Here is a 19,270-nt window from a genome sequence, read left to right as displayed (position 1 = left end):
GATTTGGTGCCGATTATATGTCATGCATTGAGGTTGGAAAAACGCAGGGTGCCCGCCGTGCTAAAGACATCGTTTGAGTTCGGCTATTTTTGTCGCTGTAGCAATTGAAGAGGAGCCACCACCCGGATGTTCGCCGAGGCATAGAATGTAACCAAACCAAGTCGGCGCACGGATTGCGCGTGTCTAATCCACGAGCCGCCATGGACTGTCATCAGCAAGATACTACGTCAATACTGCGATCTATACAACTATACGTTCAAGCCAGCAATATCGATACATGGCCCCTTTAGGATGTCACGCAAGGAAGCCTAGAAACCCGAGCTCATAGCTTTGGCAGTAGCTCCTGCTGCCTGAAAGTTCGTGCTGCCGAGGTCCGTTCAAAGAGCTCGGACTTGCAGCTTTTGTGGTGATACATCCTGCAGATGACAATGAACACAGAAGACCACAGCCACGGTACAATTTTTATGGAAGACAAAACACGTTGTGATTAATGTGCATAGAAAACACCGCATTCCCTGGTACCAAGGAAACATTTGGTCACACCATCGCGCATCGTATAGACGGGCTCATGGGGCTGGCCACTGGACAGGAGAACACTTGCGCAAATTTAGCAAAATTCTGCAGGGAAATGTCTACCTTGAGCCGGGGTGGAACTTCCATGAAGCGGATGAGACGTCGTTCGCGGTTGTCAGTGGTGGGTTCGCAATGGGTCGCCGCCCAAGTGGTAAGGAAAAGCTGGTCCAGAGCCACACCGGTTGCGTTGTCTTCAACACCACTCACATCCGTGGTGAGGGCCGAGGTTAGGTTCTTGTATACCTGGAAGACATCGTAGAGAAGAGACACCATTGTGTTGAACTCGACGAAGTTTGTGAGGTCCGAATCGAGCGCCACGTCTTCTTTGAAGATGTCGGTCATGCCGGCGTAGTACTGTTCGAACAGGCAAAGCCTCGACTCTGTGAGTATCTTGGTTGTATTGCGGGGCCTACGAAACCCGCTCAGTGGAGTAGCGGCGAAGATGGGGGACAAAATGCCCTGAATAATGTACTGGAGCACCGCCGGAATGACGAATATGGGCACAATGTCGCCTTTTCCCAAGAACCCAAACGTCGCTGGAGTGATGTACAGGGTGTTCTTCTTTTCCCGATACTCGTAGCCGGGTACAAGACTTGATGCCAAGAAACGGACGTCGTGGTCAAGGGACTGATCCGCGGTTGACCAGTACAGTTCGCTACTGGACTGCTGCAGCGTCAAGTACGTCTGTAGGGGTGAACTGCTCTTCAGCGGAACGGCCATCCGGGAGTAATAGTGGATGATGCTGGACAGCTCGGACTCAAGGACATACTCAGTGGACACTTGCATGGCGTCCAGTTTCAAGAAGATGCTCTCCATTTCTGGTGACATCATCAAAGTTCTGTTGCTAATCCGGTCCTTGAGAACATGTTTGCAGAGTTTGAGCAGCTCTTTGAAGGCCTTCTGCTCCTCTTTCCAGAGATCTGGCTGAAGGCTGTGCTGGTTGGCCTCGGAGACCAAGAATCTCATTCCGTACCGATAGACGCCTTCGACTGAGCGGGCACAGGCCTGATGTCTTTCTGGCACGTTATCTTGATGTGAACTGTACCCAAGGGGTAGAAGGAAACTGAAGTCCTCGGATAAAAATGGAGCTACAAAGACGAGGAACCTATACCGGAGATAGTCAACTACAGTCTTGACCTCTGTGGTGTTTATGACAGCAGATATTCGGTGGCTCAGATCAAGGGGTTTGGGAAGTACCTGCGAGAAGTGATGGCGTTTGTTGTCTTGCATCAAAATCTTGAAATACTCTTCCCAGTTCCACGTGCTCGAGAAATTCGTATTTGCTTTCAGAATTTGATGGGGCTCGGAGAGTTTGTTTCCGCGAACGAGACCAAGTAAGGCTGACTCGAGTTTCCGCTCAAGAGAGTAGACATTTTCGGCGTGTTTACGCACATCAGAATCTGGCTTTACGAGAGCGAGGGCACGGGCGATGATTCGAATGTAGTCTTTGTCCTCACCTGAGCTGAAGGCCAAGTGATACCTGCGAGAGTTATAGAATTTAATTGAGGTATCAGTCATCGGCTTCCGGATTGCCGCTGAGCGAAGTATATTCTGGCTAAAATAAAGTTAGTGCTCTGAGCCAGCCTGGAAAATTCAGACCATGAACATCCAGAGTTTAGTGTACCCTGTGACATTTAACACATCCGATGAATAGTGAGCTTATATAGCCTGCTTGCTTTTCGGCCGCAGTCAGTTCCGAGTCAACATGCCGTGGAATGACTCCAAAATGGAGTGGGGGAACCCCACAGTGACGTGTGGTTGCCCCAAGGTAAGAAACAAAACTATATTATTGGCACTCTTTTGTTGCTACTTCATTTGATTTAACAAATAAAAACATAAAGGACGAGGACAGACAGCCACTTTATTTCAGTTAGAAGCTAGGTTTATGTTGGAACATAAAAAATTACCAATCTGATTTTCTGTTTCTAAACTGAGCGTAGTTTCTAACCGAAATTGCTTCTCTCTGTTTGCATCTTTATTCGTTTGAATTATTTGTTTAGGTTTGCACGAGCGCTCACTAATCAGTGTTCGTGGTTCTTATTGCAAGTGGTCATTGCATATTATATATTGAGTTTATCGTGTCGACGAATCCCGCGCGCAAGCGTTCAATAATTTACCTTTCAGTGTTCACTTGTGTTGTTTGGTTAGCTGCTAGCTCAACATAACGAATGATATGACGGAACTTAGTTTTTCCAGTGTATATTCATTCTAGCACATACAACTAAATATAAGAATTACTTCCATGTAATTCCCATGAAGTTCTAGTGTTTTATTGGGTCATGTAGGTCTTTGAAAAAAAAAATGAAAATAAACACTCCTATATATTTACTATAGGATTTATCGCCTGAAAAGATCATATGTTTGAACCCTAAATTGAGTTTCAAAATCTTTGCGAACTAGAAAACCGCCAAAATTGATAATATATGCTATAAACGAGAAAACAAACAGCGCTCGTGTTTGTGAGCAAAGGCATTTGAGTAGCTCCTTCGGGCACAGATATTCATATAACTGTAACTTAATACAGAAAACGTGTCTTAGAAAAAGAAATTATAGTATACATTCTGTTCAAAATAAACGAATGAACCTCAAGGCATCCTCAATTTTTAGGCGAGACCCCAACACAAAAAAATAAATAAATAAAAACATCTAAATCTGCAGCGCTAACAAATGCTTGGTGCGGCTTGTACCACGAGTGTCTATTGTGCACCGTTTTCAAAAAAAAAGTGTAAATGCCGTTGTTACTGTCTTAGAGCTAAAGGATCCGAGATACTTGAACATTTCGGCAACTTATAGTTTGTCACTTTATTTGGGAACGGGAAACCTGCATATTCCCATAATTGTCTTTAACTTTCCGAATAAATTAGGCACTGTAAATAAGAGTCTCGGAAGTTTCCTCGCCCGGAACTTTCGACATGTTTAGATGCCGCACTGCTAAGGTATTGTTCCAACGTCAGTGCGACAGCGATGTCGTCGAATGAAGTAGGCTCAGCCTTACTTGTTTGCACTCAAATTCGGTGAAGCGAGCAGGGAAAACAGGCTATATTCCTAAAGGCCCTGTCACAGTGAAGCAATAGTTGGACAGCTCTATCCGGCAACACGAGGAAACCGTGTTGCCGGCGACCCTGTCACATCGTGGCAACAACAGTCGGGCAACATGTTCCTGCCGCCCGGCAACCGGGTTGACCGATTTGTTTTCCAACAACCCTGTCACACAGGGCTGACGGCGGGGACAACACGGGAAACACTCCGCCATCTTGATTGTTTACCTTCGTTTATGTGCGGCGCGGCGTCGATGAAAATGTGACTACAAAGTTCTAGTGCGTTCGAAGAGCCGAAAATGACCACGGGACAACATCAACCAGTGACTATGACTAGAAAACTTGACACGGGGAGTATTTTCCACCCTTTATTTTCTGCAAATCTTCTTCATTCCCTTATAAAGCAGACAGCCCTAACCAAGGAAAGTGAGATCGCTGATATGTGTATGGGGTTTACGCCACCCGATATGAAGTGTTTTGGCCCGGTTCTTTCTTTCATGCAGTTCGCATTTTTACTGTAAAATTGAGTGAGCACCGGCAGCACGCTAAAGCGTCTTTTGTAGCGTGGTCTTGAGCTGAACTGACAGCGTTTCAAAACTTCGACACCGACACGATCGGCCTTTGTAGCAATCGATAGAATAAAACTTTAAATCGCTTTTACCTACCGCCTGCTATGGGATCACTTCATTCCTCAAAACGTCCTGCACTCTCAAGAAAAAAGGGTGTCAAAAGGTGTATCGTTGCACCCTTTGTCCCATATAATACACCCCAAAATTTCAATTCGACGTACAGCGCCCTAGAGTCGAACAGACGGCCTGACATTTTACGAGGGGTTTGATAGCCGTGTGGTACAACATTGTAAATATCTAAAATACGTATCAAAGACAACATAAAGAAAACACCGAGTTTTTACAGTGGGACCAAGAAAACCCTGATTATTTTTCTTGTTGACAGTAAAACGTACGTTAGCTATTTTAACAAGTTGTACCACACGGCTATCAAGCCCCTCGTAAACTTTGGTGCCTTCTGTTCGACTGTAGGGCGCTGTACGTCGAATTGGAGTTTGGGGGTGTATTATACGGGACAAAGGGTGTAAGAATACACCTTTTGACATCCTTTTTTCTTGAGAGTGTGGGTATTTTTTAAACAAATCAGGTTTCTGAGAGCGGCTGTTTCCAAGTTCCAAGCAACAACAATCATGATCATAGTGGTAGTTTGATTGCTTCGATTTTTTAATCTTCGCTTTCCTGGACTATTTATTTTTATACTTTAACAGCGGGTGACTAGGCATGCCATTTTATTTCAGTAGCAGTAGTGTGAGCTGGTCTCTCGGCGGTTCTAATTTCAACACCAGCCTCAGCGTTTACAACCGTAGCTCTGACTATTTTGACAATCGTTTTCTGTAATTATGCAGTGAAAATATTCACGAAATTAGTTTAGCTGGACGCAAGCCTTAATTATTGTTAAATAACGTTTTCCAAGCCGTTATTTGAGTAAGATGGGGGAATCGGTGGCCGAGTGGGCTGAAGCGCACACCCAGCTCGACGCGCGTGGAGCGAAAGCTCGCGCTGCAGAACCCAGGGATCCTGGGTTTGAGACCCACCCCTGCCCGTTTCGATCTGGATGAGCATCGTACCGGCGTGCGGTCGTGCATCACTACTGCGTGGTGCACGTTAAAGACCCCTGGATAGCGGTTGTACTGCACTGGCTAAATTGCTCATCTACAGTGTAAACGAGTGTCGCCGCTACTGGCAGACCAACCTTACGCTGTATAAATCACTAAAACGTCCAATTTGATTTGATTTTGATTTGAGTAAGATGTTATTGATAGGGAACTAGCTCAGCCGTCGAAGCTATTTGTGTTGTCGTGTTGCCGGCCCGAAATTCGCTCAGCCAACGATCAGGGCAACACACATTGTCCAAAACAAGTTGCTGCTGTTTTTGTTGCTGAAAGCTATCATGCCGAGGCAGCATTTTAGTTTTCGTCCATGTTGTGCTGCTGTTTGCGCGATGTGACAGGTTTGTCGGACGACACGGGGAGCGAGCAACAAGCTGCCTGACTGTTGGACAGCGAGTTGTGTTGCTGTTGCGGTCGTGTTGCCTCAGTGTGACAGGGCCTTAAGGTGTTTTAACTGCATAGGCTTTCCAGGCTCTGTTGAGATAAGCTTATGCACGCGAGTCCGGACACTTTTTTTTTATGGTTTTACATGCTACTCCTAAACATGTGTAGAAAACGGAATAAAAAAATTGGGAAAAATATTATTTGAATAGAAAAACTTTTTGAGTGCGCCAGAACGACAACTGTGATTCTCGAAGTTTTCGTTTGTGTCATGCTTGGTGACACCTATTGCGCAAAATAAAAAGATCAAGAATCTAAAATAATTTGCACTTATGACAAAATGTAGAAACTATTAAGGTAAATATTTACAGCATTTTGTAGGTTTTGAATCTCGCGTCAAAATGCTCTAACTTGGCTCTTTTGACGTCTTGTCACTAGGTTTCTGGGCCGTTATCTAAAAGAACTTGAATAGGTACACCATTAAACTTTATGACATACATTAGTATTAACAAGTTATTTGTAATTATATATATACATAATTGCTTCATTTAAAATTTTTTTATGGCGCTCCAAATTTGTCTTAAATCACGAAGTTAAGAAATTTGAAGGGCAATTACAAAAAAAAAAAGAAGGCCTTCTTGGATTTTCCTGAAATTTATAGTTATAGTTCGCCACCATAATCGTGTGTTTAATCATTACCAAATGTTGCAATATTTTGTTTCCTTCACAGTTACAGCGCTGCAAAGTATACACCAATTAATGTTTACAAACAAACTGGTGCACCCCTTGCGGTGGCAAGCCGCGCCGCGCATCCGCTAAGGGACATGAGGGAGTTTTCGTAGATCGTTTTCGCCGTCCCGCAACGCTCTCTGCAGCCTGCTACGTTACCCGGAACTCTACAGTGAATGCCATTGGCGTGCCGGCGCAGTAGCGGTTTTTTCGTTGCGGAGGGCTTAGCGGAGGGGGTAACTCGGTCTTCGAAAACTCCCTATGGGCAAGGAGGGCGCCGTCCCCTATCATCAGACCATTGAGATGCGGTGCTGTTGGCGGTGGTGTGAGCTCCTATGCTCTGTTTCGCGTCGGGAACGTTGATCCCGAGTCTTCCTGGTAATGTCTGACTATTTCAGTGGCCTGAACGAAATGGACAAGGCTTGTGACAGCGCGAAACTTGTGAATTTGGCGCACGGCGTTCGTTTCCGCGTGAGCGCAGTAGATTAGAGCCTGATCCACATGGTGAGATCTGCTTGCTATTCTTAGTTGTCACGTCACTCGCGCAGCAAAATAAGAGATATCGAAAGCTTCGGTGTACACGACGTTAAAACTGAAAATTGCAAGCAAAAATCAAACCGAGTGAATCATGCCTAACAGGTCGGCGATCGCCTTGTATATACTGTTCACACCGAGCTGACATAGCAAAGAAATTTTACAAGCTTTTAAGTTTTTAGAGATCCACAATTTTTTCGTATCGCAATTACTATGTCTGCAGCGCATAACCATGATGTGGTCTACCGGACGCTCTTGTCTGCAAGAGCTTAAAACCGATTGAACGTATAAGTACGATCGTTTGAACGTGAAAACGCATAGAACGTAATCCGGATGGTCCGAATATCTCTTGGCGGTCTTCCAGACTTCATGTTGGAACAGCGCAAATAAACCTTTTGTCAAAAAGTATTTATAAATCCTCAGCGCTTCCAGAGCATTCGATCATGGTCCGACGAAGTCTCTTTCGAAGACACGTGTTTACCGTGTCATATAACACCTGAGACTGTGATGGAAGAAATCGGAAACATTTTAGTAGAAAGAACAGACACAAAAGGGGCGTCTCAATCTACTAAAAAGTTTCCAATTTCTTCCACCACAGTCTTAGGTGTTATATGACATGATTAGCTATCACCAGCTCGCCTACGCACTCACTGTTCTTTCAGATGTTTACGTTTCCGAACGTATCGGGCAAGTAAAAAGCACGTTCGAACTCATCTTCATACTTTGCACAGCTCTTTCGGTGTAGCCCCCCTTCAAAATTGTAAAGCGTTTTTAACCAGACGGCACGTATACTGGTTTCTGCCGAAACAAAATAGCAACGCCCGGCCCGCAAGGTGACTTCCGCTCATACCCCAAACCGGAAGTGCGTCCCAAGCGCCACCACCTCGGCGTGACGTAACGACCTTGAGTTGGTGTATGCCCTTCGCACCGCCGTTTTCGTCAAGGCCAGAGATGAGGTGACTTTTTTAGTCCGTGTATATCATGATTAGATATATTTTCATGCTGTATATGGATAGTGAACTCAAGTTCTAATATTATACTAAATAAAATATTAGCCGCACTGCTTTTACTTTGTATTACATGTACTGTATCATAGATTACGCGAGTATGCTCTGGGATCCTTTCACTCAGAGCAACCTGCCAATAAGCTTGCACGAATCCAAAATATGGCAATGAGTTTTATATATAACCTTTATCATTCCCACAGACTCGGAAACAATGTTAAGGCAAGGGAGGTGTGTGTGTGTGTGTGTGGGGGGGGGGGGGGGGGGGGAGGGGGCGCCTGACATAAAGACACGCATGTATACACATCATTTAAAATACCCTTTGAATTAGCGAATGGATTGCATAATATTGATTTGTCAAGATACGTCCACTCGGGCATCCCAGCTGACTCACGCAGAGTTCTCACTTGTACGAAGTATAACAAATATATGCAGTCATATCCGCATTTTACAGACACCTTTAAATTTTAATTTTTCCCAAGATTCATAGACGATTGGAATCAACTTGAGTCAGTTGTTCTTAATGCCCCTTATGATAACGAGTTTCATTAGGAGCATGGCACCATTGTAATTGTATCGCATGTTGTTTTGTTCGCTTGTTTACTTTTTTTTATGCGTGTATCTTCACTTTTTTTGTATCGCCACCCTGCCTGGGCCCATTGTTTTCGGCTGGCAGTATTTGTAAATGATAATTAAATAAACAAATTTGGACTAAGAAGCCGGTTTTGATCTTTAAAATTACAAGTTTTTGGAGCTTTAGCTAAGCTTTCTCCATGAGAGCGGGACGAAAATTTGTTTTCGCTACCATAACATTTTTTGCTTACAGAAAGTAGTAGAAAAGTAAGAACAGTGGTGGCAAACTATATCTGAATATTTATATCTATATTCGCGACGAGGCGGGAATGTTCGAGCCATCAAGCCTGCTAGACAGTTATGACGGTTGTACGTGCGTGCGGCTGACCAAGGTAAAACTGTTACTTCGCTTGCAGACTTTCTGTGAGGCGATCTTCAAGATTCAAAATATTTGTAAATATATATTTTAGTAAAATACAAAAAAAAAATACATAAAATTCAAAGAGCAAAAATAAAGTTGTATTTTTGCCCACATTGCCCGATGAAACGAAAGCGATAGAGATAGCACTTCCGCGCAATGTGGATGAAATGGTGCCGTAACGTACGTGAGGGCGAAGGTGCGACGTGGTTAATTCTCATAGCCGTCGTGGTCGGCGTCGTGGATGCCACTGACGACCGCCACGAGTGCTTGGTGATTCGTGAAGTAAGTGGGCAAGCGCGGTGGAAGTTTCTAAAGCCATCCAACATTACGCGTAGCAACTGGATACTGCCTAAGTGAGATTTCGCATAACGCAAATAATGTTTGAAAACAAGTCCTTGAAGCAGACGACAGGAAAACTCTCCCTTCGTTGCGTCGTTACTGGCGGGTTGCCGGGGCTCCCCGCTCTTCTCTCTGCATGCTGCGCGGCTGACTGGAAAACATCGACCCCCCTGAGCTCACGCCGAGAGCGGAGAGAAATAAAAAGTTTGTCCCTTCTTCGGCGCGCGCGGCGGCAAGGCACGAGGTCGAAATCGCTGCAAAGTGTCGCCCGTTAAGCTAGCGTATTAAAATTATATAAGTAGAGATGTCGAGCGCACTAGGATCCCGCGTTGGCAGGAGGGAGTCTTGAGAAGCCAGTCTTTTGTCCCTCTTCAAACCAGACTGACGAATTCTGGGAAGCACACACTTGCGCTGCAATAATTCCTACGAGTGCGAGAAAATCCGTCAATTCCGAATGTGGCTACAAATAAAGAATGCACGCGCTGGAGGATTGTGCCCGATGCTGTTTAGAGATTCGACATCCAGATCTTGCACGCTAGGAACATTTCGCAGCTTTGCTATCTGCTTTTTGTGTTTACTAGTATAGTCACACACAATACCCTACGGGCGTTGCTGCCATGGCTCAAGGCGTTCTGTCAAGACGCAGCTATACGGGACTGGCAGCAACTTCGTTTGTTTATCTCCGCAGCGCGCGTGGTGACTTGTCTCATGATCACAAGACTCCGGGACCTTCCGAAAGCATGACAGAGCATGACGGAAGAGAGAAAGAAGGAAAGAGAATGTGTTATTAGCTTTTCTATCAAGTAACGTACAGAGTAAGCCTAAACATCTGACAATGAGTTCAGAAGAAAAGAAAATATGCATTGGGAGAGAACAGTCGATGATTGCGTGTGCTCTGCGGTCCATGCCGTTTCTGGTTCCCGTAAAGCCCCTTTCTAGGTTCAAGAAAAAGGGGGGGGGGGGGGGGGGGCACCGCTGTAAGGTTTGTGGGGTTTGCTTTTTGTCTGAACCGCCGCCTATCTGATTTACCGCTGATTGGGTAGGTCCCGCTGATATTGCGCGCGCAGCTTTTTCGGGCTCGCGGCATTTCGCTTTTGTCGCCGGCGTTGGCTTCTGGGGGCGATAGTGTTGGCTGCCTGGAGTCACCAGGTTCGATATCAAATGGGCCGTAAAATTCGACGCATGCACGAAGCAATCTAATCTCTTCGTCAAAGGCGTATTTCAGAGGTCCGTTTGTTCTTGTAAAATTACAAAGCGCAACTCCCTTTCTGTAAAAACTAAGGCTAGGAAACATGCCAAGGTCAATGGCGAACGGCAACGCAAACGACAGAGTCCAGTGGCGGGGCGCGTTTTTCCCACGTACTGATAGATGGCGTCGGGAGCAGCGTCGGAAGGTGCAGCCGACCAGCGAAAGAAAGCAGCTAGACGACGCGCAGATGAAATTCGTCGGCAGCAAGACCGCCGTCGTTATGCAACCGCGTTTTGCTTTTTCTTTTAACTTCAAGTTTTGTTCTTTGTTGTCCGCATTTATTTTTTTTAAATTAAAGGTGCACTGCAAAACGATTATGCTCAAGTTAGTAAACCACGGTCGTCGCGAGCAGTCTTTATAAGGAGGTAGCGCCATCTATCAATACGTGCTCCAAACGCGATGCGCCGCTGGACTCAGTCGTCTGCGTCGTCGCTCGCCGTTAACCCTATTAAGATTTTTGGCCCTATTTTTTATTAAAAGAGAACTACGCTTCCTAATTTTAGAAGAAAAATTAGGCCTGTGAAATACACCTTTGACGAAAAGTTTAGAGTGCTTCGTGCAGGTGTCGATATTTACGGCACATTTTAGATCGAGCCTGGTGACTTCAGACACCCAATATATTGAGAGAAGTGTTACTTAGCACGCGATAGCATGTCCTTTTGCAAACTGCGTGCACCTGGAGACAGGGTTGCGACAAATGCCCTTCAAACCCCGTGACTCTGAATGTTGTTCCATGGGTGCTGGTGTGGGTCTTAGAATCTTGGCTTTACTTTCCGAGCTGTCACGTTGAACGATTCAAGGTGAGAAAACAGCTTCCATCGGTAGAACGCCATCCTTTAAATACACGAACAACGTGTTTATTCACTGTTTTTCCGGGATAAATTCATGCCTAATTTTGTCTGCTGTTTCAAGAAGAGCTTTCTGCCACGTACTCAAACTAGGACAATCAAAAAGCCTGAATTGAGAGGATACTTAGAAATCCACAGGGGATTTCTAAGTATCCTCCCAGAACACAGAGACAGTAAGACAACCTCAATCAGTTCGTGGATTTTCTATTTGTCACATTCGGGTATTACCGATTTTCTTGCGCTCGTTGGAATTACTGCAGTACCTTTGGGTGCTTCGAGGAATTCGTCGGTCTGGTTCGAAGAGGGAAAAAAACTGACTTCTCAAGACACTCTCCTGCCATCGCCGGCAATCATTGCGCTCGATATCTTTACTTGGTATTTTATTTTATTCTTACTTTTTCAATCTCATGGTTTTTTGTTTTTTGTTTTTTGTTTTTCAATTTACCTAAATAAATGATTACAAACATTTTTTATTCTTAGCGGATATCTTAGTGAAAGTCTGCAGTGAATCACAGCTAAACTTTAATCAGCCGAACCTACAACAGTCAAGAATAGCAGTGTAACAGGCTTGGAGGCTCAAACATACCGACTTCCTTCCAACTATAGATACAAGTGTTTGCACATAATTTGCCCCACTCTACTTACGTTTCTACTACTTTTTTTTAAACAAATGGTAGTAGTAGCGATTATAAGTGGAAACAAATTCAGCTAAAGCTCCTGGAACTTGCAATTTTAAAGAGCAAAACAGGCTTATTGGTTAAGATACGAAGGCCTTGTTTTAATTAATAAAATATTTTAACTTGAGCCCATTACCCGAATACAGCACAATACTTCATCTACTACTCATAAAATACATGGAAACAAAATATCATCTCGACTATGTCCTAAGGAAAACATGCCGGCGAGGTGGGTAAACTTTGCAGCGCGGTAACTTTAAAGAAAACAATATGATGCAACATGTTTTTATATATATATATATATATATATATAAACATAATTGTAGGATGGAGAACTATCACTATTAATTTCAGGAAAATCGTAGGACGGCATTTTTTTTTTCTTAAATTGCCCCTTGAATTGGTTTAACTTTGTACTTTATGTGAAGTTTCAAGCACCATAAAACATTTAAGTTTTTGAGAGAAAGAAATTTATTATATATTATTCGAAAGAACGCTTTAATGCGAATATATGACAGAAAGTTTGATGTTTTAGTTATTTAGTTTTGTTTTGATGACGGCTCAGAAATCTATAGGACAAAACGTCAAAGACGCTAGGTTTGAGCATTTTTGACGCGCGGTACATAACCTTTACAATGCTGTAAATGTTTACATCAATAGTTCCCAAAGTTCCCATGATATATCGTTAGTACAAAATATTTTAGATTTCTGATGCTTGTATTTTGCGCAGCAGGTCTCACGAACATGACAAAAACGAAAACTTTGTAAATCGAATATGCCGTTCTATCGCAGTTAATATTCATCTTCTCTTTAAATTTATATATAGATATACATATATATTCAAGACACTTGTTATGGAGTAACATCTAAAACAACAAAGAATAAGTAAAAAAAAATTAAAACGTCTGGATTAGCGTGCATGATCTTATCTGGGCAGCCTTTATTTGTCTTTTGTGACGCCGCGGTGTGACGTGACATCAGATCACGTTCATGATGTCACGTGACGACCGTTACGCTGATGACGTCGCGTGAGCACCGTCTGCTAAGCTTCGAGGGACGCCTACCTTTGTCTCCAGTTACTGTCTCTCTCCAATCACAGCGAACAAGAGCGACGTCTGCCCTTAGCGCAGCGTCTCCCGTGCGAATGCCGGGCACCCATAGAGTAATATACACAAGGTAAAGAGCGGACACTGCCATAGGCCCCAGCGGCCCAGATAGACCAGTGACAGGTAGCGCTCCTAGCGGGCGGTATTAAGTGTAATCTGATTCCGTTTCCGGTCAAGTTAGTTTCGGTTTCGGTTTGGGCGTTTCTGCCCCGGTTCTCCGGTACCCTTCTCTCTCTCTTTCCTCCCCGCCTCGCTCGGCTCTCGGGAGCCCCTTGACTCCCGAAGCCGCTGTTTTTTTTTGTTTTTTTTTTAATACTGACGCCCTTTTGCTTTATTTTTTACGATCGAGTCCGTGCAAAATGTATCAAACAATATTTCAACTTACTTCACAAAGCATAAGTATATATATTTATTGTTCTTTTTCTATTGTAAAGCATTGAAGTTACACAATCGCCGCATTGACTCCTGGCTGGTGGAGCATTTTGGGGTCAACAACAGTAAGTGGTTCGAACACATTTTATTGGACCACATTCATGTATACATGATTTACTTCAGAAGCTCTGTATGTTTTATACGAAAGAGATTGATACTCACAAAAATAAATGAATATGAAGGACTTCGGCATATCGTACACTTCGTAATAGATTCTTAACGGAACCAAGTTAACAAAACCTTTCCACGGAGAACATGCTGTATGATACATTCACTTTCACGCCGACTCGGGTACGGGAAGTGCAAAAATAAATAAGACATCGCTATCATTACCAGTCATAAGAGTATAATAACATTGCGAAGCACACGCCGGATAGTACAAATTCCCGATTTCCGGCAAATATAAAAAAACACCAATTTGCATAGCCTCGAGCCATTAACAAACAAAGAGAACTCTATTCGAAATCTGACAAGATTCAACGTCCCTAAACATTCCCCGAAATTGTTCAGAAAAGAAATATGGCTTCAGAAAAAAGCGGCTAAAAAACTATGGACAGTGGATACAAAAGTGGATACATTTTCTTTCAAATATTTTTAGCCTCTATACACTATTTTCTATCACAATTGTGTAGAAAGTGGACAAATATTTTTGTTAGGGAGCCGTGATACGCATTCGCTGGAAAAAGGGGAAACAAATATTTGGAGAGCAAGCTGCACCGCCCACTTAAGCACTTTTTGTTTTTGGTTTGGCAACCGCCTCTGTTAATACACTATTAACAGTTAAACCTGTCTCGTTCTTATTAACCACTGAAGAGTGCAACCGAACTTTGTCCAAATTCCGGTTAAGAAATCAAACATGTCAACACAAGCGTATTCTGCAAAACAACTTTAAAAAACCCTTTGTGGTACTCCTCTGGGCAAAGGCTAAAACCACCCAGACCTCAAAGTGTGCTATACAAGGCGGCACAGACTCCTCGAACATGTGTCACACTCTCAATTATGGGAAGGAAGTCATTTTCTAGTTGCTGAATAAAATGAAAGGCAGCCTGTGATGGTACTACTAAGTTCCCGAAGAATTTTCCAGGCATGTGGTATGATTTAGGAACAAGACAGTACTGGTGAGGCCTGGTCAAGTTATTAGACTCATCCGATAGCAGCTGAGAACAGCCACAGCTGTAAGTTGTCTGCTCAAGCAAAAGCTTGATCAAATAGCCCCAAACGTAATAAAAAAAAGTGGACGAGTCATCAATTATGTTAGACCTGATGTCTGATGCCAGCTCAGAAATATCCTCTAGTGGCGGGAAGTTATCAATTGGAAGACATTCCACAATGTCTGAAATTAAACTTTCATGGTGCAAAGATATTTGCAACTCCTTTAGGAGGTCAGCCTTGTCATCCTCTACGTTTTCATTGTCCGACAGTTTGAACAGTTTCTTTATCCAGAGGTGTTTTAGTCCTGAGCTGAACTGATCCACATTTGGGTTTGTGTTGCAGCCCAGCATTTGTCGTATATAGCTCCAAAAACGTTCTCAAGTGTGTCTTGCTGCAGGCGTCGTGTAAGTAAGAACTTCAAGTCATGGCTGCTTGAAAGCTCATCACAGAGCATGAGGAAACTTTTTATAGTAACTTGCCACCCAATGATGGCTTATGGCTGCCTCCTCCTTTGGAACTGCCATGCTGAAATCCATCCGAGTTACTGGTGGAAAAAATCAAGTATTTCAGATTCTCCCTTCAGATTGGCATGACGCAACTTCTGCCCTGTCTTCTTGAATTTAGCTATTTAGACAGTCAAAAAGTATGCACATCTTATCACAGAAAAAGGCTGTAGCCATGGCTGCCTCAGGAAGTTCCTTGGCATAAACAAGGGATATGATTGCAAGAAAGAGTAGACCTGTGGGGCACAATTTTTTTCCATGTTACAAAAAGGTCCTTGAAAAAATGTTTCTCTCAATAAGTTTCGGAGCCAATTGCAAGCTCATCTCATGGATAGAACAATAAAGTTCAATAAAGAAGACCACTCAATGACCTCATTTCAAATGCAAAGTTTGTGGGCTTGGAGATTGCTCTTGGTTGTTTTGTGAAGGTGTTTAACATCAAAGACAAAGTAAACGTGTTCGTTGTCAACTTCAAGAAATGGCTTATCCCCACACACACCAAGCTGATGTTTGAAGCCCCCTAACCACAGACCACAGCCTTTACTGTAAAGCCAACAGTCTTAAAGGGGCGATGCACTGATATTTTTATTTTGCGCAAATACCGCTTAGAACGAATCCCTGACGTTAATGATCTGTGAAATACCCGTTCGTTTTCACCACACGCAATCGAAGTCGCAGAAAAAAATAAAGAAAAACGAGCAGAGTTCACCCCTCAACTCGAAGCCATAACAAGCGGCCCCGTGATCTGGAGCCGATTATATGCCGCCAATGTTGATCATAGCCATGCGCTGGGGTTGGCAAGGCACACGACACGCGCTGAGTTCAAGACATTGTTATGGTTCGGCTGTTGTCGTCATTGCAGCGATTGGACACAGGACACTACCCGAATGTTTCTCGAGCTATCGATTATCACGAGTCCAAATCGAGTGTCCACGCCATGCTCGGGTCCAATCTATGAACCGTATTCAAATATCGTAACTGGGCGGTACTGCTACCGCCCAGCTGCGTCATCAGGTTTTTCGAAGGAGAGATTAATTGAAAACACTCGGTTTTGTCCTCGAAATTATAGCGCAACAAAGGAGTTTCTTGGTCAGTGGCGTTGCGTGCGAGTATCCTTGATTCCCACTAGTGGCAGTAAGCTCGTGTAAAGTGAAACACATTCCAATTGAATATCATTGCACCGCCCCTTTAAGCTCCCGAAAGAGAGAAATGAGGAGACTGCGTTAAACAGAAGACGTTGTTGGAGTGTGCACAACAGTGTATGCAAGGGGCTAGACGCACCTCCTGGAAATTTCAGACAGCATAACAACCGAGGCTCTATCTGCAATGTTAGAGGTTCGTTCAACACCGTCATCTGTAAACCCATGGACAATGTCGTGTGCTGGGTCGTAAGTTAAATTCTTTTTTTAAAACAATCTCATCGGAAATCAACATGCACACAGGTTCAAGTGCAGCCAGACAGCCCGGCAGAAAGAACAGCACGAGAAGCTCGAACCGATCGGCTGCATGAATTCAAGCCGAGCATGCGAGCACGCGGGCGGTCATGCGTCACCTTGATTGATGCAAAGTCGACCGAACATGATGCAGCAGAAAGCACAGATGGACGGCACGCACGGCACAGACGAACGACGCAGGGACGAGCAAAGGCCACGCAGAATGATGCAGAAGCGACGGCGTGCAGGCAGGAAGGCCATGGCAGGCGCCATTGATCACGTGCTTTTTGTGACGTATATGATTTAAACTATTTAGCCGTTGTAAGTACTTTAAACAATTTTAAAGCATTGCCAATTAAAAAATAAATACTTTTCACAGAAAGAGTTTTAATTAATTTTAACCAAATTGCAGAAAAGCGCCACGTAGCGGAGGGTATGAAACGCACTATCTGGGCCGCGAATCGGCTCCTGTGTCCTCTCTTTACGTTTACTATATTACTCTATGGGGCACCGCCGTTCGGCGTTCGAACGCGTTGGAACAAAGAATAGAGACAGAGCCAGCTAGCCTTCGCACCTACACATATGAATCCTTCGAATCAGAGCTATCCATATTTTACGTCGACACACGCTGAAACCTCCTCGTCGCTCTGTTTCTCCTCGTCGCTGTTTCTCCTCGTCGCTCTGTTTCTCCTTAAAGAAAAAAAAAAAAAAAAAAGAGCTTGATGTTGCAATCCCGGGGGAGTCACCGTTAACGGAAGTTCTAAAGCCGAAGTTTCTGACAGTCGACATTGGCAGGGCGGACGTGAAATAAATGTCAGACTATTCTATGCGCTCGCTTTGCAAAATGGGACGCGAGTGAGTTGGAATTTTCGCTGACCCGGATATGACAGCCTCAGCACGCTTGTTTAGGAATATCAGTGACGTGGAGGAAAACATGCAAAGAAGCTGCCATTCAATTGCCCCAACTGCCCGTTTCTTCGCGTTTTCTTTCTTTTGTCTTTCAAACGCCCACCTAGCAGCTGCTCTCTGTAGCTCAACCATTCCTCGCAGAGCGGTTGCTGCGTTTCCGAGGGAACGCCCTGCCCTAAACTTTCTAGTGGCGAAAATAGTGTTTCAGTGGCATGGTCAAACATACGGTTTGGCGCTGCAACGCGTGCCTGTTTTCAGGAGAAAATTAAATACTACCTCTTCTTTCCCTAAATTTCAACGTTTCTGTTCGTTATTCATCTTCCGAATGCTACTAATACGAGAGTACTTAGACCGCTCACGGGTGTTTTTTTTGGAATGAGTACGAGTGGTGAGACAACGAACGAATAGGTGGTATTGACTAGGCACCACAATTGAGTGTAGTGCTCACAGCACAGGCTCAGAAAATTACAAGAGCACACTTAAGACAATTTACGTGTAGGAAGGCTTCCTACACGGCCGCACCCCCTCCACCATCTCTCTTTTACGGGTGCGCGGGCCGCAGCGCCAGAAAGGGGTTCTCTCTGAGGTGGCGTTCCTTGAAACTATAACGTGTCGGAGCCAATGGGAATTCAGCTGCCGTTTTTCGGTGCTACAGACGGAATTAGGTGCCGTTTTTCGCGTTTATGTGCAACGCCGGCTTTGCTCCATGAGACAGGTAATGCTTTCGCATTAAAATGCTCTTATCGTCTCAGTAAAATTAATAATCCTACTTTGTAGTTTGAAACGCACGTTAAGAAAGGTTTGCAGAAGCTCATCGTAAACCCGCGGTCAGTAGCAACAAACTAGACTATGCCTACCAGTGTTCGATACAACGGGCACAAATGTTTGTATAGAACGAACACAATTCTTCGTATCAAACGAACTCAATTGTTTATTACAACGAATACAATTGTTGGTGTATAGCGAACTCGAGTATTTGCGTACAACAAAAACAAGTACTGTCACGACCGTATATAACGAAATAGAGGCGATAGCAAAGCGATCACGATTCCTCATTCCCATTCTCACTTTTTTGGTATACTTCTGTGTCTTTTTAGTGAAGGAAAATTAGCGGCTACCACGAATATAGCAAAAATAAATTTTTTGCTACTTAAAAAAAAAGAAATTGCATTCAGAGAGCTGATTAAGTTGCAGACCGCCGCACTCAGCTGCAGCGGCCCGAGCAGCCACCCAAAACGGGCCGCAGACGTGCCTTGCAAAGGCCGCCGGTGGCAGCCTCTCCTACGTCGTCTGCTCCCCGCTTTTTATCTGGGAAGCGGCTTTTCCGCATCGCACTTTGAGAAACCGTCGTGGCGTGTCGCTAGGGGCGTTCGGAGCGCTAGCGACAACGTGCCGATACGGCAACTCCAACCACGGAAAGCATTTTCAATGTAATGGCCGACGCCTCCTAGGCGTAAGTACGCCTGCATTTTATCGCCTCATAGCGAGTGTGGCGAGAAAACTGGGCGGAGAGGCGGACACGTTTGCAGGCGGCGACTGCTTTGGGTTCCTTGCAGGCTGCAGCTCGTTTTGCAAACGCGGCTCGTAAATAACATGACCCCGATCGTGCAGTTGCCCTTTTTCTTAAAACTAGGCACTTTATTTCGACGAAACACGAACTTGAGCGCGAATTTGAGCGCGAACTCGGTGCC

General features: G+C 44.3%; 1 protein-coding gene across 1 annotated transcript in view; it reads right to left on the bottom strand.

Moving 5' to 3' along the window:
• Positions 1–537: 537 nt before the first annotated feature.
• Positions 538–19,270, bottom strand: part of LOC120845254 — a 38,030-nt gene continuing 19,297 nt past the window's right edge. Inside the window, exon 5 of the mRNA XM_040217077.3 lies at positions 538–2,053. Coding sequence (XP_040073011.3) covers positions 538–2,053 — 1,516 coding nt within the window. The remainder of the gene's footprint in view (positions 2,054–19,270) is intronic.

Source organism: Ixodes scapularis, unplaced genomic scaffold, assembly GCF_016920785.2.
Source record: "Ixodes scapularis isolate PalLabHiFi unplaced genomic scaffold, ASM1692078v2 PGA_scaffold4__175_contigs__length_147842914, whole genome shotgun sequence".
Classification (NCBI taxonomy): domain Eukaryota; kingdom Metazoa; phylum Arthropoda; class Arachnida; order Ixodida; family Ixodidae; genus Ixodes; species Ixodes scapularis.
This window is presented reverse-complemented; position numbering and strand designations above follow the sequence as displayed.